The sequence below is a fragment of the Eurosta solidaginis genome, chromosome 1 (assembly GCF_040869045.1).
Source record: "Eurosta solidaginis isolate ZX-2024a chromosome 1, ASM4086904v1, whole genome shotgun sequence".
In the NCBI taxonomy this organism is placed as follows: Eukaryota; Metazoa; Arthropoda; class Insecta; order Diptera; family Tephritidae; genus Eurosta; species Eurosta solidaginis.
This window is the reverse complement of record NC_090319.1, coordinates 291,301,213-291,324,277: the sequence shown is the minus strand read 5'-3', so window position 1 is coordinate 291,324,277 and position 23,065 is coordinate 291,301,213. Positions and strand designations below refer to the sequence as shown.

The 23,065-nt window shown below is 34.9% G+C and overlaps 1 protein-coding gene across 1 annotated transcript in view; it reads left to right on the top strand.

Annotated features, from left to right (window-relative positions):
- Positions 1 to 17,362, top strand: part of side-III (sidestep III) — a 733,037-nt gene extending 715,675 nt beyond the window's left edge. The window contains exons 16-18 of the mRNA XM_067767231.1: positions 4,170 to 4,325; positions 4,583 to 4,848; positions 16,572 to 17,362. Coding sequence (XP_067623332.1) covers positions 4,170 to 4,325; positions 4,583 to 4,848; positions 16,572 to 17,291 — 1,142 coding nt within the window. The 3' untranslated portion in view covers positions 17,292 to 17,362. The remainder of the gene's footprint in view (positions 1 to 4,169; positions 4,326 to 4,582; positions 4,849 to 16,571) is intronic.
- Positions 17,363 to 23,065: the final 5,703 nt, after the last annotated feature.

Sequence of the window (23,065 nt, the reverse complement as noted above, 5' to 3'; positions counted from 1 at the left end):
CTGATGATTGTTGCTTCGGTTACATTCGGCATTAATTTCTAACCGCAAAGTCTGGTTCCATTACACAATTTTGGTTGGTCTAAATTCAGAAGAAGCATGATTGGTGAGCCAATTTTCAAAGTTAATATATGCGCAGGCATTCCAGGTGGTTCTAAAGAGTTTAGAAATTCAATTGGATAATTCACAAAAAAGTTTGTCTTCATCTGTAACTGTGCCGATCGATTTATATTTCGTCACTTCACCACGAATTTGGTTTTGAATGCTATCATTGATTTTGTTAACATGATCATTTTAGGGAGCTAAGAGTGCTCGTTCGCATAGACAAAGAAAAAAAAAAAACATTTAAATTTAAACTGTAGCTAACAAATTTTTTTAAAGGCGGCAGATTACTAAACGCCCAAAAGGAATAACAGCCAAACTCAACAATGCAGTCAAGCTTTAGGTGTTAAGATAACCTAAGTTTGTACGGCAGCCATAGTTCTGAAAAATCCCATTTGTAGGGAAGGTGCCACGCCCCTTTTTTCCCAATTCCACATTTTACTAGAGGTGTTAGGACTTAACGTCATATAGCTCCTTACCAATTTTCATTATCCTACCATTACTACATCGAGAGATATGCAGTATGATATATTCCATTTGTATGGGAGGTGCCACGCCCCCTTTTTCCCAATTCCACATTTTCTTGGTGGTGTTACGGATTGACCTCATATAACCATTACAGAATTTGAATATTCTGGCATGTATACCTTCAGAGTAATGCAATACCAAAGATTCCATTTGTATGGGAGGTGCCACGCCGCTTTTATATATCGAAATAATTTTTAGCCTAAACCTTCGTGTTGATCCAAGGAACTATAGCCAAAATTTGGTGATGATTGAAGTGTGGGAATACGTTTCCACAGCGAGCACATTCTCAGAATTTGATTTTTATATATGTGACCTGGAATAATGAAACGACCCTATTGTGCGAAAACAAGTTTTCGAGAAAAACGCGTTTAAAGTTTTTGTTTAGCTTGACTATGTGTAGGGGCGGCCGTTGTGAACGAATTTTGTAATTAAAATTAAGCAACTTCCCGATAAGCTACAAGCTTGAAACTTGGAATATAGTTCAGAACCCGATGACAATGCAATAATAAGAAAAAAATTCCGAGAGGTGGCGCATGGATCGAAATATTAAAAAAAAATCGTATTTGTTGGTCCGATTTGGCTTTAAATGCGATTTGTAAAAAAGATAGAAAACTACGGTTTATTCCGTTGGAAAGAGCGTTAAATTTAATATAATTATCACTCAAAAAGTGAACAACGGTATTTTCACAGAATAGGTCCCTTTCATGATTCCAGGTCACATATATAGATTATATTGTAACGAATTTTGCGGAATTCCGCTTATTTTCCACCTTCTGCAAACATTCGAATCGCTAAATTGTCGAATAAATAACTCCAATATTCAGTAATTCAAAATGGTCTTTATTAGACTATTTTAGGAGTAGTACAATTATACTTCACTTCGCAACTAACAGTGTGTTTAAATCAAACTGATACTGAATACTCAGCTTTCGCTGCTTTTATACTGTCTGTTGTCTCGTCAACCCATTTCTCCTAAGGTCTAGTAACTTCGCGAAATTCATGATTGGTTACCAGCCATATAATTACATGTATATTTGTAGTTTATAGTCTCTCGCATAGTCTTATGCGTGAGTATATGTGAGTTCTACTTCTGCCGATGATGAGTATCTCTCTGTTGCCTTGTATGTATGTGTGGAAATGATGATTAATGTGTTTATGTAGCTTGCTTTAATGCTATTGGGCTTTATTTAATAATCTTAGGGATGCTAATATTCGTCACAATATTTACAAATACGATCTAACATAAATAAATTTGAATATTAATATAATTATTATTAATATTTAGTTTTCAAGCCCCTGCATCTAGGCAACCTTTTGTTATAAAATCTTGCGCTTTTGAAGTTCAGTCTCCCCTATTAACGGGCTAGGTTCTCATCTATAGTAGGAATCATTCCATCACAGTACTACGAGAGGTAGGGTGCGTTCAAGCCGCCAAGTAGTAGCAGCAGTTTTGCTAAGGTGCTACTTAATACTTGATAATCAAGCAGATAATGTGGTGCAAAAGCGCAACAAAATTTGTTTTTCTTGCATTTGATTTGCTAGCGATGCCCAATAGGTTGTCAACATTTCTTTTAACGAACGCGTGACGTGGCCACAGCTGCTCAAAATTTGCCGAATAACGTGATGCCCTGTCATAAAAAGTAGCACTGCTGTAACAAAGGTAGCTCGAACACACCCATACTTACTAAGTGGATTGTCAAGTGCATATCTTATAATGTAATTTTTATACTCAGCTGACCAGAGCTCACAGAGAATATTAATTTTGTTCGCATAACGGTACCCTGTAACGGCATAAACTAATCGATATAGATATAGATTTCTATATATCAAAATGATCTGGGCGAAAAAAGAAATTCATTTAGCCATGTCCATCCGTCCGTAAACACGATAACTTGATTAAATTTTGAGGTATCTTGATGAAATTTGGTATGTGCGTTCCTGAGCAGTCATCTCAGATCGCTATTTAGAAAGAATGAAATCGGACTATAACCACGCCCACTTTTTCGATATCGAAAATTTCGAAAAACCGAAAAACTGCGATAATTCATTACTAAGGACGGATAAAGCGATGAAGCTTGGTAGGTGGGTTGACCTTATGACGTAGAATTGAAAATTAGAAAATTTTTGGACAATGGGCGTGGCACCGTCCAGTTTTGAAAGAAGGTAACTTAAAAGTTTTGCAAGCTGCAATTTGGCATTCGTTGATTATATGATGAAATTTGGCAGAAACGTTACTCCTATTACTATATGAGTTCTAAATAATAATTAGCAAACTCGGATGACGAACACACCCACTTTTAAAATAAAAATTGAATATCTTTACAGTATATGAGTAACTTATGTCAACATTCAACTCCAGTATAAATAAAATAAAATTTCAAAATAAGCGTGGCTCCGCCCTTTTTCATTTAATTTGTCTAGAATACTTTTAATGCCATAAGTCGAACCAAAATTTACAACTCCTTGTGAAATTCAAAGGTTCTATGACGACAATTGTTCTCTGTGAAAATGGGCGAAATCCGTTGAAGCCACGCCCAGTTTTTATACACAGTCCACCGTCTGCCCTTGCGCTCGGCCGTTAACACGATAACTTGAACAAAATTCGATATACCTTTACTAAACTTAGTTCACGTACTTATCTTCACTCGCCTTATCGTGGTATTCGAAATGGGCGAAATCCGACTATGACCTCGCCCACGTTTTCGATATCGAAAACTTCGAAAAACGAAAAATATGCCATAATTCTATACCAAATAAAAAAAGAGATGAAACGTGGTAATTGGATTGGTTTATTGACGCACAATATAACTTTAGAAAAAACTTTGTAAAGTGGGTGTGACTCCTACTATATTAAGTAGAAGAAAATGACAAAAGTTCTGCAGGGCGAAATCATACGCCCTTGGAATCTTGGCAGGAATACTGTTCCTGGTATTACATATATAAATAAATTATCGGTATCCGACAGATGATGGTCTGGGTCACCCTGCTTCACATTTTGGTCGATATCTCGAAAACGCCTTCACATATACAACTAAGGGCCACTCCCTTTTAAACCCCCTATTAGTACATTGAATTTGATACGCATATTGTACAAACACATTCTAGAGTCACCCCTGGTCTACCTTTATGGCGATATCTCGAAAAGACGTTCCCCTATAGAACTAAGGCTCACTCCCTTTTAAAATACTTTTTAATACCTTTCATTTGCTACGCATGTCATACAAACACATTCCTGGGTTACCCTAGGTTCATTTTCCTACATGGTGATTTTGCGTTATTTGACAAAGGATGAAGGAAAATCGTATGTGATATGACATTAAAAACCACTTATAAACCATCTACGAAACCCTACGAAACCAACGCAGCTAAGGTCTCAGCTGAGTGTGTAATGTTCGGTTACACCCGAACTTAGCCTTCCTTAGTTGCTATTAATAATTTGAATGTAATATAATCTTATCACCTCAATTGAAGCTTACTTTTATTATTTATACTCAATTTACTTACAAGCAATTAACTCTCCTTATCGTCTTGTCTCTTCGTAGATGGGCGTATGGCTTCAATTTTACCATTGGCTGCACTTCTCGCTGGCACCTTGTTTACCATTGGCATTGCTGTTCTTTTCGTTGCGGTGATTGCAGTACGCAAACGACGCTGTCAAGGTGGGCGAACTATTTGCGACGACAAGGATAAACATTTGGGTAAATTACCACGCATCAAAAACAAAAAAACAAAAATTTTTATTTGGCAAATAATTCTAAAAAGCAAACAATGCAAAAAATTTAAATATATGGCATAATAAAAGCGTAATATTTGCTAGTCCTTATCGGTCGCAGAAGTACCTTTTATTATCCAACTCATTTTTTTTTATGGTTCAACTCTATTCACAGCGTCCCTGCATTCTACTTTTTCGTCAATCCATCAACTTGTTGTTGTGGGTTTTTTTTTTTTTTTTTAGGTGTTACCGTTACTGCACCACTTGAGACAGGCGCTGGCCATCAACGTTTAGTAGTCGCCTACACCCTCAAACAAGGCATCGAGAAGCAGCCAGATATATTAAGCGCACAAAAAAGTGCAACTGGTAGTGATGCATCGCCGCCGTTGGGCAATAGACCAGGTGGTCTGTATCTTGGCGGAGCTGGAGCAGCAGGTAGTAATTGTGGTGTAGCTGGGAATAAATCAAATTTTACTACAATGACCAATGCAAATTCAACCGAAGATTATGTAAGTAAAATATGATATATTGTTGCATTCTATCAGTTATGTGAATTATGTGTAAATTTTCAATGGATGTAGAAAAGAGCCTGATTTTATGTATGCTTTTCAAATTCTGGGTGTACTACAAAGCGGCCATAATTGTTTTTACTTATTTACAGTAAATTTAAATCAAATCCCAAAACTTTTGGAAAATGTAAACCAAAATAAACTTGCAGAAATTGTTTGATTTGAATTTTGTTTCTTTTTTTTCAAAGGCCATCCTTTATCATTTAATTTGTCTAGAATACTTTTAATGCCATAAGTCGAACAAAAATTTACCAATCCTTGTGAAATTTGGCAAGGGCATAGCATATATGACGGTAATTATTGTCTGCGAAAATGAGCGAAATTGGTTGAAGCCGCGCCCAGTTTTTATACACATTCGGCCGTCTGTCCTTCCACTCGGCCGTTAACACGATAACTTGAGCAGAAATCGTTATATCTTTACTAAACTCAGTTCACGTACTTACCTGAACTCACTTTATCTTACTTACTTACTTAATTGGCGCTTAACCGTCTAAACGGTTATGGCCGTCCAACAAGGCGCGCCAGTCGCTCCGCCAACCGGCGCCAATTGATCACACCAAGGAAGTTTAAATCGGTTTCCACCTGGGGGCCGCCCTCTACCTCTGCTTCCATAGGGGGGTTCCGATAGAAACTCTTTCTTGGCCGGAGCATTATAAAGACTCCATAAAAGGAATGTCTTCTTACGTGCATTTATGCACCAATACACACGCATACGCTTTAATTAAATAACACACACATACACGTATATTTTGTAACTATTTATATTAATATTTTATTTAATAATTAAAATATATTTTATATAATTCAAATATTAAATTCAATTTGTATTAGTAAACAATTTATTTATTTTATTATTTTTTGAGTTTTTTAATTTTTATTAATCCAACAACTAAATTTTAGTCTATGCTAAAACTAAAATATAAGAATATTTATTTTATCTTATGTATTCTATTTTTATGTACTAATTTTTCTTTTTAATTTTGTTATCAAAAATTGTTACATTAACTCCATCAATTTTTGTTATAGTGTAGGGGCCCTGATATATGTTTGCATGTTTATCTCTAGGTTCTTTTTTTATTAGAACTCGATCATTTATATTAATAGTCAAAGGTTTTGTTGTTTTATCGTAAACATTTTTATTTCTAATTTTATGTTTATTAATTAATTCTTTTGCAAGTAGATGTGACTTTTGAATACGATATTTTACCTCTTTTGCATAATTTTCAACATTATAAATTGGATCTATATTTTCCTTCTTTAACTCATTTGGCAAAGTAACTTTTCTACCAAATACTAATTCAAAAGGTGTAAATAGATTATCAAAAACAGTACTTGTTGTTGTATTATGCAAAAATGTAAAATATTTTAAATAAACGTCCCATTCGGCAAATGAATCGTCAAGGTAAGCTCTTAAATATTCGTTAAATACACGACGATTCCTTTCAATAGTACCAACAGCTTCATGATGATAAGGTGTTGAAAAATTATGCTCAATTTTCAAAAGTTTAGTCAATTCCGCAAAAATTTCATTTTTAAATTCTGTACCTAAATCTGATTTAATAGATTTCATTATTCCATAAATTAAAATAAAACTTTCAAAAATTGCAGATGCAACTGTTTTTGCACTCTTATCTGGAATAGCTATTATAACTAAATATTTGCTCAAATCGCACATAATGGTAACTGCGAACTTATTCCCATTATTCGACTCAGGCAAAGGTCCTATCGTGTCTATAACTACTATATCAAAAGGCTTGCAAGGTGTTGGTGTAAGCACCATATTTTCTTTTGTTTTGGGCTTAACTTTGTTTAACAGGCATTTTTCACAATTTTTCACAAATTTAGCAATATCGCGCGTCATATTTTTCCAAAAATATTTTGTACGTATTTTCGCGTATAACTTCTTATATCCACAATGACCACCTGATATTGGATCATTATGATAAACTGTCATAAGTTTTAATTTCGTGTCTTCATCAGTTACCATCTCTACTGGCTCTGTCAATATAATTATTAAATGTTTTAAAATTTTGTTCCCGGTTTCTTTAAAATTTGCAATAGTAAAATGGAGAAAAATATTATCATCTTTCTGCCATTCAATATTCTTAATATTGTGATTGCCGGCATTATGTTCCAGCCTCAAAAGTAGCTCATCTAAATTCACTATTTTGTTAACAATCTCAAAATTAAGTAGCTCGAGCTTTTTATGTTTTAAGTGCGCACATATTTCTATATTACTAATATCACCATTCTTATCATAATTTATATTCGACTTTATTCTCGGGATTTTATTTGAAAAATTATAAGCAAATTTGTCGTAAACTTGTAATGTTTCTGTCTGTATTTGTCGGTTATCGTTTTGTATCTGTATTTCCTCTTTTTGCTTTGTCATTGACCTTGTTTGTACTGCCAATATATGTTTAGTCGAATTTTTTAACTCATCTATAGTTATACGAGAAAGAGCATCTGCACCTACATTCGCTTTACCTTTTATATACTCTATAGTAAAATTATACTCAGATAACTCTAAACGTATTCTAGACAGTTTTGACGTAGGATCTTTCATATTAAATAAATAAACTAACGGCCGATGATCTGATCTCACTATAAAGTGTGTACCATAAACGTATGGCCGAAACTGCTTAACTGCAAAATATATTGCCAAAAGTTCTAATTCGATAATTGCTTTATTTTGTTCAGACTTGCTAAATGCTTTTGAAGCGAAACAAATTGGTAAATCGTTACCATTATAATCTTGACTCAATATCGCACCACATCCAATTTTCGAAGCATCAACTGTTATTAGAAATTCTTTAGTGAAATCTGGATATTGCAAAAGTTTTGGAGACATTAAACTTTTTCTTAGTTTCTCAAATGCCAGCTCGCACGAGGTATCCCAATTAAATTCAACATTTTTCCGGCTCAAACGATTCAAAGGTGCCACTAAACAAGCAAAATTAGGTATAAATCTCCTATAATAGTTTGCAAATGCAACAAATCTTCTAACTGCGTCTTTGTCACGCGGCTTAGGATACTTTTTAATTGCCTCTATTTTTGAATCATCAGGTAACAAACCCTTTGCTGAACATTTATGCCCCAAAAATGTTACCTCAGATCTAAGAAAATTACATTTATTAGGATTAAGCCGCAAATTAAACTTTCTGCATGTCTCAGAAACTTTCTCCAAATTTTTCAAATGATGGGTCTCACTACATCCAATGACTATAATATCGTCTATATACATAAAGGCTTGATTAGGTGCAATACCGGAAAATGCTATTGACATCATTCTTGAAAATGAGTTAGGAGCAACATTTAGTCCAAATGGTAAAACTTTCCAACGAAAAGATCCACGATCTGTACTAAATGATGTTATATCTCTCGAATCTTTATGTAATGGAATTTGATGGAAACCCGAAAAAAATCCAAAGTCGAAAAATATTTAGCTCGACCAAGGTTATCCAAAATATCATCAACACGTGCCAAAGGAAATTTATCTGCAACAAGTTTTTTATTGACTGCTCTAAAGTCGACACACATTCGATATGCTTTTTGTCCAGTTGGGTCGTTTTTCGGTACTAAAATCAATGGGCTGTTATAATTTGAACAACTTCCTTCAATTAAATCATTTTTTAACAAATTATCAACCTGTTTATTTATTTCAGCACGCTCTGAATATGGCAATCTATAATTTTTTATGTACACTGGTGTCTTGTCCGTTAGTCTTAATTTTTGTTCGTAAAAATTATTAATCGTCATTAAGTCTGTTTTTAGAGCAAAAATATCTGAATATTTCAAACATAAGTCAAGTAATTTATCTTTTGCATACGAAGGTATTTGTTTTACTAAAACTGATTTAAGCTCTTCTATGCGTTTTGAATCAACAGATGTTTCATTTATGTGATAGATATCAAAATTTTCTATGTCCTCAGTTTGAATATTGAAGTTTTTAACATACTTCACTTCATCAGTAGTATTAATAATTTTTAAAATAGGATGTTCCGTATCAATGACACATTTTGCGGTAAAAACACCACTACAAAGTACATGAGAATCGACAAAAACTGGATTTCCGATTTATTCAAACTAAAAACACGAAAAACTTCACATCTTGGTGGAATTACAAGAGTATCTGTTGAAGTGCTATGCAAAATTGAAATATTAACTCTTTCTCTCCCTAGTCCTATCGTTATTGTATCATTCGAATAATTGATTATACATTTGTTTGCTTTTAAAAAGTCTTTTCCTATTATACCATCCGAAGGAATATTAAAGTTGTCATCAAGAACATGAATAGTCAGAGGAAATAATATATTTGAAACTACTATGTTCGTACTAACTGTGCCTAAAGTTGTTACTGTGTCTGTTGTTACACCTGTTATATTTATTACATTACTGTTATCTACTATTACGTCACTTGCTAAACTAGAAATTTTTATAAGTGAAATATCTTCCTGAGAATCTACAAGAAAAGAACATATTTTATAAGAATCACTACAGTTGACTTCGATGAAGTCAGAATAATTTAAATTTAAACAATATATTGATTTAAAAGAATTTAACCCAATAGCACCTGCTCCCTCAGTGTTCGCTCCTGAGGGGCTTCGGCATTTAAAGAACGAACATTGACTGAATTCCTGTTATTTAAACGTTGATTATTTGAATTACTGTTATTTACAGACCGATTGTTATTTCTATTGTATTTGTTGTTGTAATTATTATACCTATTGTTACCTCCATTGTAATTAGTATTTCGAAAATGTAAATTATTGTTAGGTCTAGTTGCATTACCATTGAATCTAAAATTGTTATTGTATCCGAAATTATTATTACCTCTAAAATTCCCGCGAAAACTATTAGATCTTATCGGACGTGAGCGATACGCTAACACCTGCCGCTCTTTTACCTCCTGTTCACGCTCAATAATCATTTTAGCAACAACATCCTTTGAATCCCTAAAAGTTGTTGATGCAAGGATAGACTTCGCCATATCTGAACGACTGTTCAACCTACAAACAGTAACAGTTTGCTCAACCGCCATCTCATGAGCTTTTGCCTGTGTCATACCTTCGATGATCAAAGAGCGTTCTAGCGAATCAGAAAGATCTTCTACTTGTTTTGAAAAATCAGTAAAATTATTATTGTTTACCCTTAAGGCCGCAATTTTACCCGCAACAACCTTCGAGTTATCTGGCCTAATTCTGCTACGTAAAGCATCTTTAATCTGACTAATAGAATCTATTTGCGTTGGTAGAGCTTCGCGAGCTTTGCCTTCGAGTTTCGACTTTAAAACTGATATAAATGTATTAGTTAAAGATACATCAGTTAAATCTTCTATTAAATCAATGTTATCTATAAACGAGGCAAGTGATAACGGATCACCGCTATAGTTTTCTCGAATAATCGAGGCACAAGTACTAATGAATGACCTCTTTTGCTCAAGAGTAGCCATGTTTAAATCGTTAAAATTTGAAATAGTATCAGAAGTAAAATAAGAATTAGAATTTGAAATTAGGTCAAATTAGAAATCGAACTAGAAGATGAAGTTTGCGTAGAATGATTTGTGTTATCAAACCCTAAAAAGTCTTCAAATAAAGAATCTCTATCTGCACTAAATTCTATTCTAGCATTTGAAAATGTATGTGGACTATTAGAATCGCACATGTAAAAGAAAAACAAAACAAAAGCAAACTAAATTGAATATTGAATATGTAATAGTAAAAGAATTACCGTGTAATTTATCGTAATAAAATGAAATTTCCCCTGAGCTTACAAAATTTGGGGAAAAAAAAACATTGTTTCGGAGACATTAAAATTTTAATACTATATATAAATAAATTTTTTTATATTACTGACGCATCGCTTTCAAGCCACATCTTTGAAAATTGTATCGCTTTATTTCAAAAGCAACATATTCATTTTACGCACACACTGCCTTATATAAAAAGCTTGTATTAAATTAAAGTAAATTTTACCACATGTGAATATAGGACAGTAGGGCAAAAGTAAATTTTCAAAAAGAAAAATTAAATAATTTGAATTCAATTATTTATTTCAATTATTTTGTTTTAATTTTGTCTTCAAAAACAAATAAAAACAAATAGAAATATTTTAAAATTTTCATCAAGACCAGCCCACTGTCATTAACATGTACACTTGTACATACATATGTTAATATATTTTAATATATTTAAAATAAAGTTTAGTAAAATGTTAATTATTATTATTATTATTTAAATTTTATTTCCTTTTTTTTTAATTTTTTTTATTGTTAAATATTTAGATAAATTATATTAGTAATAGTTTGTATGTAAATATGTAATGAGTACATGTGTGTGGTGGTACTATAATAAATGTGCAAAAGTGTAAATAATATAAATTAAGAAAATTTTAGTTCAAGAAAAAAAAATTTATTTTATATTTGCTAAACTACATGTTTCGTACACTGTGCGCCATACCCAATTCTGCAATCATTATTAGTTCCGCTGTTGTTGTTGTAGTAGTGTATGATTTCCGCTCGTAACATATTGTTTCATTATTGCTAATATTCAGTGCTGACTTGTTCCATTCAATAGTTGACTACCCTGTTGCAGTTTAGTTGAGGGACATTATTGATTTCAGTAGCCTCCTTTTTCCAAAATTCTTCCACTAATTTTCAGTTTCCGATTTCGTTTTGTTCCGCTCCGACTGTTTACTGAATATTTTTATGTTTCTTTGACATTTCCGTTCGCATTTAGTTCCTTTTCTTTTTATACCATTGTTAATATTAGTATTTCTCTCAGTTCCGCTTTTCGTTCACTTAATATATTAATATTAGTATTTTTCTATGTTCCTCTTTCGTTCACTTAATATGTTAATATTAGTATTTCTCTTCGTTCCGCTTTTCGTTTTGTTCTACTGTAAACAGTATTCACAGATTATTGTTACAGCTCAAAGATAATATTTTTTTTTTATATACGAATATATATATATATTTAAGTTTTCTAAAACGTGGATATTAGTTCATATATTAGCTCTTATTAACTTATTTCTTTTGTAAAATCTTTATTTTCATAGATTTTTTTTTTTGTAAGATTTAAATTTAATTTTGTATTTCGATAGTATAAAACTTTTTTTTCAATTTTTTTTTTTTTTGTCTTTTTTTTTTATTACGTCACAACACATATACACATATAATTTGCATTAATTCATTTTCAATGCAATTCTTCAAACTTCATAACTTTTCTTATTGTAGGGCTCCGGCCCACGGTCGCCATATAAAGACTCCATAAAAGGAATGTCTTCTTACATGCATTTATGCACCAATACACACGCATACGCTTTAATTAAATAACACACACATACACGTATATTTTGTAACTATTTATATTAATATTTTATTTAATAATTAAAATATAGTTTTTAAAATTTGGTTATTAATTTGCATATCAGATGAACACGATTCTTCACATTCGATCACATCCAAATCAAATTTTCAAACTCCAAACAAATTATTTTTTCACCTCGCCTACTATGCATTTGAAAAATCCAAATATTTTCAATTGCATACTAAGCTCAATACACACAAGTGCGCAAGGTGGAAGTGTATTATAGCATCATCATTCATTCGCATAACATGGCCTAGCCAGCGCAGCCGCTGCGTTGTAATTCGCTGGACTATGTTGATGTCTGCGTATAGCTCGTATAGCTCATCATTAAATCTTCTTCGGTACTCGCCATCGACAATGCGTAGAGGTCCATAAATCTTTCGAAGAACTTTTCTCTCATTCACTTTATCTTGGTATTATAAATGGGCGAAATCCGACTATGACCACGCCCACTTTTTTGATATAGAAAATTTCGAAAAATGAAAAAAACCCATAATTCTATATCAAATACGAAAAAAGGGATGAAACATGTCATTAGATTGGTTTATTTACGCAAAATATAACTTAGGAAACAACTTTGTAAAATGGGTGTGACACCTACCAAATTAAGTAGAAGAAAATGAAAAACTTCCGCAGGGGGAAATCAAAATCATTTTGAATAAACGCAGGAATACTGTTCGTGGTATTACATATATAAAAAAATTAGCGGTACCCGACAGATGATGTTCTGGCCCACCCTGGTCCACATTTTGGTCGATATCTCGAAAACGCCTTCAGATATACAACTAAGGGCCACTCCCCTTTAAAACCGTCATTAATGCCTTTAGTTTGATACCCATATAGTACAAACGCATTCTAGAGCCACCCCTAGTCCACCTTTATGGCGATATCTCGAAAAGGCGTCCCCCTTTATAATTAAGGCCCACTCCCTTTTAAAATACTCGTTAATACATTCCATTTGATACCCATGTCATACAAACACATTCCAGGGTTACCCTAGGTTCATTTTTCTATATGGTGATTTTCCCTTTGTTGTCTCAAAAGCTCTCAGCTGAATATATAATGTTCGGTTACACCCGAACTTAGCCTTCCTTACTTGTTTTTTTCTTTACTTCTCTGGTGAAGATGGCAAGAAAAGTAATGTAACTTTGTTTCTGCATTCTCTGGCTCGTTGTTTGTCGCTATTCCTCGAGAGGTTGAAAACGTTATGCCTGTAGTAACTATCGTTAACGGTCGAACGAAGGTGATTGTTTCTTAGACGTTGGTTAACAGGAATACAGAGGGACTTCTCTATTGACCATTGTCGTAGGTCCCCGTAGCTGACCTATTCAAATCGCCTAATTAAGTGCTGTTAGTTCGTGGAGGCTGAATTTACTGAACAATGATAAATTCTCCCATTGATGTAATGCAGGCTTCATTTTTGATTTCTAGTTTATAAAAAAATGTTAATAAAAAGTCTTAAAGTGTTGGCCTGTAAAGAACTTAATGTTAGACAAATATCCTGATCAAAATTTAGGCAAAAGACACACATCTCCATGCCAAGTGTTCTGTCTTTTCTACGATGACTCGGTTGAGAGCAATTTGGGAGGAACTGATTTTTCGGCTTCCCATTATGGCCTTTATTATTGAGAACTTCCGCTTCGCTATGCAGATGGTGTGAAAGTAACAAAAAAGTGACTTCCAATTGTTTTCTCATTTATGGTGTGCACTAAGTAAAAAAAATATAACAGTACATCTTGATGGTAAGAGCTTCGTGAGGTGAAAATCTGGAAAGATATATGGTATATCACTTTATTTTAAAGTTTAATATACTTTTTTTTGATAATGTCAGCCTCTTCATACGCGAATAAAGTAACCGGTTGGACAAAGCTACGTTCTTCATTAATGGTCCAATGACTCAAAAAAAATTTACTCAAACCAATTGGGGCATGGAATTTTAGTCGACCTATACAGAGAGGTGGCCGCCGTGGTGTCATGGTAGCGTGCTCCGCCTACCACACCGAAGACCCTGGGTTCACACCCCGGGCAAAGAAATATAACAATTTTAGAAACAAGTTTTTTCAATTAGAAGAAAATTTTCCTGAGCGGGGCGCCCCTCGGCTAGCACTCCGAGTGTATTTCTGCCATGAAAAACTCTCAGTGAAAACTCATCTGCCTTGCAGATGCCGTTCGTAGTCGGCATAAAACAAGTAGGTAACGTCCCGTCAATTTGTAAGAAAAATTAAAAAGGAGAACGACGCAAATTGGAAGAGAAGCTCGGCCTAAAATCTCTTCGTAGGTCATCGCGCCTTACATTTATTTATTTACATCTATACAGAGTCATGCGTTACCTTACTTACTTAATTGGCGCTTAACCGTTTAAACAGTTATGGCCGTCCAACAAGGCGCGCCAGTCGCTCCTTCCCTATGCCAAACAGCGCCAAATAGTCACACCAAGGAAGTTTAAATCGTTTTCCACCTGGTCCTTCCAGCGGAGTTGGGGCCGCTCTCTACCTCTGCTTCCATAGGCGGGTTCCGATAGAAACACTTTCTTGGCCGGAGCGTCATCCATCGTTGGCATAACATGGCCTAGCCAGCGCAGCCGCTGTGTTTTAATCCGCTGGACCATGTTGATGTCTGCGTATAGCTCGTACAACTCATCGTTAAATCTTCTTACGGTAATCGCCATCGCTAACGCGTAGAGGTCCGTAAATCTTTCGAAGAACTTTTCTCTGTTGTCATGGTTGATTCTTCTGCACTATATAGCAGGACGGGAACGATAAGTGACTTGTATAGTATGATTTTCGTTTGCCGAGAGAGAACTTTACTTTTCAATTGCCTGCCTAGTCCAAAGTAGCATTTATTGGCAAGAGTGATTCTTCGCTGGATTTCAGAGCTGATTTTGCTGCTTGTCTTGATGCTGGCTCCCAAATAAACGAAGTATTTTAATATTTCGAAATTACGGCTGCCAACAGTAGCGTGGTTGCCAAGGCGAATATGCGCGGACTCTTTGCTCGATGACAGCAGGTACTTTGTTTTGTCCTCATTCACAATCAAACCCATCTTTACCGCTTCTTTTTCTAGTTTGGAGTAAGCACAACTAACGGCGCCGGTGTTTAGGCCGATTCTATCAATGTCATCAGCATCACTCATGCGTTACCGCAGGAATTATTTACACCCCTTAACCCAGCGAAGCATGAAGCTCGCTCCCTTGCTGCCCTTCCACAACCTAGCTAATGTTTCGCTTAAAGCAGGACACGAGGGGAAGTCAGGATTGCGCGTGGCCGTTATTGTGGATTTCCGAGTAAAAATAATTATACTCCAGCGGTAAAATAAACCTGCTAAGAAATTTAAAATACTATGTGAAAATATTTAGTGCAATAAATAACTTTGTGCTGTCCCCTTTATCTCGAGAGATGTTCGCAGGGTTGTCGATTCGGCGTTGGCTTGCTTTATTCACGGAAAGATATCAGAAATTCGCCTTAGCGAGGGAATTTGATATTGTGAGACAGCAAGATCAATACGAACGTCAATATAGGGACTTTATTATGGATTTCAACTGATCAATGAGTACAAGTGTTTGAAGTGGAATTAACAGTAATGGTAACCTGCAGGCAATGTTTAAGTCTCTGTTAAATTCAGCAAAACATAGTGACAAAACATCAATCTCATCTGACGATAGAGTGATTTCCAATACGAAGAAATGCCCGAGCGCTTCTTTCCGATGGCTGACAAAACCATACAGTGAGCCAACAGACTCATACGTGCGTTTCGCATTACCTTCACGGTCTAAAGAACCTCAGGCCATCAAAATTATTTCTGTCTGAGCTGTAGGGACGAATAGGAGATATAAAGGTTTTACCACTTTCTTCATCGATGCACCGCCCTAGTCAGACATGTAAGTAAAACCTGGACATGCGCTCATTCTCTAGCAGTGATATATTGCTATCGGATCTATTCTGCGCTACATCTTACCACTATGTGCCAGCCGGCTTAAGGCTGTCCCAGCGGTGTGCTTGCTATGTGCATTCACCATAACCTAGCATAAACTACATCATCAACTAAAACAACAATACAAATCAAAGAGTATATCTAGTGTTAGTGTCTGAGACCAAATATCCAAATAGCTTATGTTTGATATTCCACGTTGCATAAGGGTATCATTGTAGTCGTAAGACGCTTCTCTAATACAAGTATGGTAAAGTAAGTTAGTTTTATCGATGTTAAGACACATTTTTTGTGAAAATATTTTCCAAAAAAATGCATTAACTTGTAAAATATTGTTGTACTAAATTTTAATTTTCCTTTCTCCTTTAGGATACTGCCACAATAAGCTTCAATGAGCCAGGCACGTTGAATGATCCTCTAAATAGTCCACCATCACAATCGAGCACACTCAAACTGGGTGCAGAAGTGCGTAAAAACTATCAAAGTCCATCACAACCACTACTTTATGATTCATTACCGCTAAATCGACACGATATCTCACGATACGATCCGCTAGGTCTTAATTATAATGGTAGCAATAGTACACTCAATTCAGTTGGTAGCACTGGCACTACGTCCAACAACATGAATAACTCATCATCTACAGGAGGAGCGCCATCACATTCTCTACTACAGAACAGTCTTAATAATGGCCATTACGTAAATCATCATACATTGCCACATACATCATCCACACCAACACATTCAAGCCTTCATCAACAACCACAAAAACAATCTACTTTAACAGCAGATAAACAATTATCCATTGCCGATTATCTGGCTGCAAGTAGTTTAATTGATTATAATTTGAGTAAAGCGACTACAGGGTTCCCACCTGGTATGGGTGGTGGTGGTGGTCATGTGACATTACCTAAAAGTTTAGGGTTAGGCTCAATATTGGGCATTGGTAGTGGAAGCAATGGTTCATTACTAATGCAAGGTTCGCATACAGCGAATATTACACCAACAACAACGATTACACAAAAATCGAATGCAAATCGTAATCATATTATAACGGATACATTGCCGGGTCCTGAAAGTTGTGTTTAAAATAAAAATATATATATATCTATATTTTATAGAGTAAAATAGAAAAATGTACATTACAGACTAACTATTCGAATACTTGGTATATATAGATATAGAAATATTGTATGTAATAATAGAGTTAAGTATATAATGTATTTATAAAAAAAAATTTCATAAAATGAATAAGCAAAACTATACGTCGAATATTTTCGTGTATTCAGCAAAAAAAAAAAAAACAAGACTGGTGCAAAATAAAAATAATTGAAAACACAAACACATGCACACAAAAAGTAGAAATGAAAATGCGAAAACAAAAGAATATTGTGTAGCAATTTTTTTTTTAATTTTTTTCTGGACATATTCAGAACAGGGCTGTGTGTGACTACTCTACTCTCATCCATAGGTCGTTTACGTACAGATAGGCGTCTGTGTCCACGCTGTTATAGAAAAGATGGGAAAAACAAAATAATCATTCGAATTTACGATGTTTTGAATTTGTTCGATAAAAAATTTTTTCGCGAGATACTCGACTCTCGAAATGCTCCCAAGGCTCACGAGCTTCTTGACATTCACACCAATCGCTTCAATGCAATACTGCAAGAGCTTTACGATTAGTTAAAGATTCGGCAATCTAGCAAAAATCTGTGTTCTCAGTTTATCGAGTCTCGAAATTCACGTTTGTATTCCAATTGTCTCAGAATATCAAAGCATAATAAAGGCAAAACGTGACAAATAGTGAAAAAGCGTTAAATATCAAATCGCTTGTAGCTGGTTTTAGTTTTGTATACAAATTTTCATTAATTTTAGCGAAATTTTGTCTTCAATGTTTTCAATCAATATAATTGATTGAATATTTCTCAGAATATTTATGTACAAGTTCGAGTTAGCTCAGTGAATAATAGCATTCGACTTTAAAGTCGCGCATCTCCATTTTTTTATATTTTCTCCATTTTTCTTCATTTAAGCTACAAGCACTATTAAAGTACAAACCCGACTATGTACGGAATGATTTAATATAACCACATTGGACCCTCGAGGCCATGCCACCCCTCTACCTACAAGGCCATCTTGGCCCTGCGCCAATCAACCGCTTAAATCATTTCGGTATTTTAGGCGAAAATTTTGTACAGCACAACGAGTTCTTTTTACTCGTGTGAACTTAAATTCGTACGATACAGGAGCACTCATACACATAGTGGGTGACAGTAAACCCGAGTTCCTTTGTGAAATTTTTGGTACTACATAGTGATGTGTGAAAGTTAGTGACTGCGAAACAAAATGTCAAGGTGGCATATACATAATCTGGCCCTTTGTCACCTGTTACAACAGGCTTGCAGCAGGTATTTTCTAAGCCCACTACACGTACTTGTTGTTAATGTGTCTCTAAATCACCTACATTTTAAAAATCAAAGATTTGAAGGAAAAACTCCAGATTATTTCGATACTATTTTGGTTTCATTTTAAAGCTGACTTCAATATAAGTTGAATGTTGTTTTCAGAATAATTTTAGCCTTTTTCGGGACTATCTTCGAATCATTTCGGGATATTTCCAAAAAAAAATTCGAAACTATTGGGATCATTTTATGATAATTTTTTTGACTATATTCAAAATATATCGGTTCTATTTTTGAATTATATGGGACTATTTAGACTTTGCCTTAGGAATACTTTCAACGAGTGTTCGATAATGTGCATAAAGGACGTGCCTAAAAGTAGACCCCTTATCTGAAAAACAAAATTTGTTTGAATAAAACATCGCAAAGCTAATATAATTTAAAGAATAAAATCTCAAGTCTCAAATGGGGAACGCAGAAAAAGAAAACAGTTATCTGAGGGAACAGTTGCACTTTCCACTAATGTACTGTGGTTAATATAAGCAGTTTCGACACGTCACATATAAAGATTAAATAGGGCTGTGCGTGAAAAGTTTAAACCCTGGGAGAAATAGGCGAATGAGTTAACTGGAAATATAAAAGCAGCGCATGCTAAGCCAGCCAATTAGTTTGATTTTAAAACTTTCCAAGTTAAGTACGCTAGTAATTTAATTGTGAATTATTACTACCATATTAATGTAGTAAATAAAGAACATTTTTCTATACTGAATACTTTAGTTATTTACGCGACAGTTCAGCGAATGTTATTAGAAGGTGTAGGAAATCAAAAATGTCTTAAGATTCGTTACAGTATGTTATTTTGTAATGTAAATACATTTTCATGTAAGAAACCAGAACAAATTCAAAAGATCTGGGTCATGATTCACATTCAGCATACCGAATGCTATTTTCTGGTTATTAAATTTATCAGCTTGTGTGAACAATCACTTTGGGGGTATATCTGACGTTGGATTGACCGACCACGTTTTAGCGAATCGGATGCTGTTCTAGTGAATGTCGTGTAAAAGATAAAAAAAAACCAACTTGGGAAACTAACAGCCTTATTTTGTGCACTTGACAAATTGTCAATAAGTTGCCAAGTAAGCTTTTTATTAAGTTGACAAATATTTCTATTCTGTGCATAACTTGACAACTCTAAAAAGCTCTACGACCTGTGCTTTTCACCATACTGTGGTGATCTAAATAAAGTAAACAGAAATCAGCTGTTTAGTGCAACAGTCGCGAAATGAAATAAACTTAAGAACTAAACATTGCTCATTATTTTTTGTAACAAATATTTTAAAATCTTCACTTTTTCAAGGAAATTAAAAGGGGAACGTGCTACGCATGAGCAATTGGAGCGATATGTCTCATTTTATGCTGCTAACCCCGAAATGGGAATAGGAAAAAATAATCCGCGGGGTTTTTTCGGGTTAATTTCGGCATGGCTCTGGAGACTCCCTCGGGGTCATTTGGGGGTCATTCCTGAATGGTTTTGGGGACCCCATCGGGTCCTCCCGGGGTTATTTAGGGGTCGTTTCGGGACCTTTTTCGGGATTCTCTCGGGGGTAATTCCGGGATCTTTTGGGGACTCTCACGGGGTCATTTTGGGAAAATTCTGGGATAATTTTGGGGACTCCCTCGGGGTAATTTTGGGGACATTCTGGGATGGTTTTGGCGACTCCATCGGGTCCTCCCGGGATTATTTGCGGGACATTATGGGATGGTTTTGGGGACTCCATCGGGTCGTCCCAACGTCGTTTAGTCATTTTATGGTAATTCCGGGATCTTTTTTGAGACTCCCTCGGGGTAATTTGGGCACATTCTTGGATGGTTTTTGGGTCTCAATCGGGCCCTCCCGGGGTCATTTGGGGGACATTCTGGGGTGGTTTTGGGGACTCTATTGCTTCCTACCGGGGTCATTTGGGGGACATTCTGGGATGGTTTTGGGGACTCCCTCGGGGTAATTTGGGGGACATTCCTGGATGGTTTTGGGCACTCTATCGGGTCATCCCGGCGTAATTTAGTGGTCATCCCAACCATTCCCCAATGACCCTCAACAAGACCCCGATAGAGTCCCCAAAAAGATCCCGGAATGCCTCCTAAATGACCCCGAGGGAGTCCCCAAAACCATTCCAGAATGCTCCCCAAATTACCCCGAGGGAGTCCCCAAAACCATCCCACAATTTCCCCCAAATGATCTCGGGAGGACCGGATGGAGTCCCCAAAACCACCCCGGAATGTCCCTCCAATTACCACGAGAGAGTCCCCAAGAAGATCCCAGAACGACCCCTAAATGACCCCGGGAGGACCCCGAGAGAGTCTCAAACACCATCCCGAAATTACCCCCAAAAACCCCAGGAGGATCTTCCCACAATAATAGCAAAAGTAATAAAAGTTCTTTCATTTTCTCTCGATCGCACAATAACAGAATCCTAATTTAAATTTATCCGTATAAATTAAATTATCAAGAGCGTTTGACTTATTGTGAATTTGTCAGCGAAAAAGCTTTTTATTTTATACATAGAATATCAATTACTTGATAAATTGTCAAACTTGACAAATAAGCAAGGTGGTGAATTTCTCAAGTGCACAGAATAGGGCTGTAAGTGCTACGTAATAACTTGATTGAAAAAAAATTCCTGCAAATTAAATATAAATTATAAACAAATGATTTCTTCAAATACCCTACCAATATTAATTTTCCATAATTAATAATAAAATTTTACTTCCTGCAACCTCCTGCCATATTAGCTAAGGCAAACATATCAATGATAATAAACTGCATATAATACTTTATATCAAATTACGCAAATTACATACTTACATATATTAAAGTTATAAAACTATTAATGATTCTGTTAAATAACAGCAAACGTATTAAAACCTGCTGTCCATGATTTCCATGATTTATAAATATTTTACCATATAACGTATTTTTATTCATTCACACTTATAAATTTTAATTTAAGAAATATATAAATTTTGAAAATTGCAACGTTAAAATTTTACCAATGCTTACCCCATTTCAATTGACCTGAAAATTTACGTACGTACATTGTATTTTTTATTACTTTTCGGTTTAGCTTTTCTTGAATACCGCCAACTTTTACCGATATATTACTTTCACCTAATAACATACATATGTACACACATACATCCAGCCTATATATGCATATATACCCTATAGTGAAACACAAAAGATAATATGTTAGTACAGCTTAGTGTCGAATTTTGTTGAAAAGACTAAACACAATGTCCCTGTATGACGCACTATGGCGTTTCTGCCGAAAAAACCTGGTAAAATATATAGAAAATGTTGCAGTGATTACGAATAAATTATTAAACGGAAAGATATATGTAGTTCATCAACTTTCAACACTTTGAAAGATGTGTAGTTTTAAATTTTTTTTTTTCGACTTTTAAAAATGGCTTTGTCTGTTAATAAAGGGTCCGTTTTATGCTTTTCTGAAACATAATTTAATTTAACATCCGTTTTTTTGGTAAAATTTTACTGATCTACCTGTTTTACCAAAAGTCTACTTTCGGCCTTTGTTTAAAAATTGTTTCACAGAAAATTAAATAAGGTTCAAAAAATATCTCCCCCAAATTTACAATAGTTATTTGCTAAATAACGAGAAACCAACTTAGTGTAAACGCGCACTTGAGCAAACGAAGTGTGTTCAGAAAAAAAGGGATTTTTTTTAATTTCGCGGGTTTGCAGTGTCCAATTGTCAAAAATTTTTTTATAATGGTGATACACATGCCCTGAAGTATGATACAATTTTGAGCTGAATTCATTGTTTATTTTGCTAGTAACAACTGCTAAGGTTAGACGTGTTTTTATGAGGACGGCGATTTTCGTTTGTTAAAAAAAATTGATCAAAGGATTTGTATAAAATTTTGCGTAAAGAATGAAACAAAGTGTGCGAAGTGTTAACAAATAAATGCCTACGGTGAGTCTGCAATGACAAAAATACAGTGGAGGCTTTCTGGATCACCAAGAACGAAAAAGGCTCGACAAGTGCGGCTTTTCATGGCTTTTGCACCACAATAATGCACCTGCACACACTTCATTGATTGTTCACGAATTTTTGGCCAAAAACATTACTGTAACGATGCCCCAGCCTCCATATTCGCCAGACATGGCTCCGTGTGACTTTTTTCTACTTCCAAAAATAAAGAGAACCTTGAAGGGCCGTGAAAGAGCTAAAGGCTATCCCAAAGATCGAGTTTGAGAAGTGTTTCGACGATTGGAAGAAGCGCTGGCACAAGTGCATAATATATAATGGGGACTATTTTGAATGCGACAATATTAATGTAGATGAATAAATAAATATCTTTTTCAAAAAATTAAAATTCCCGTTATTTTCTGAACACACCTCGTACATTGTAGGTATAGACAAGAAGGCGAATTTTGTT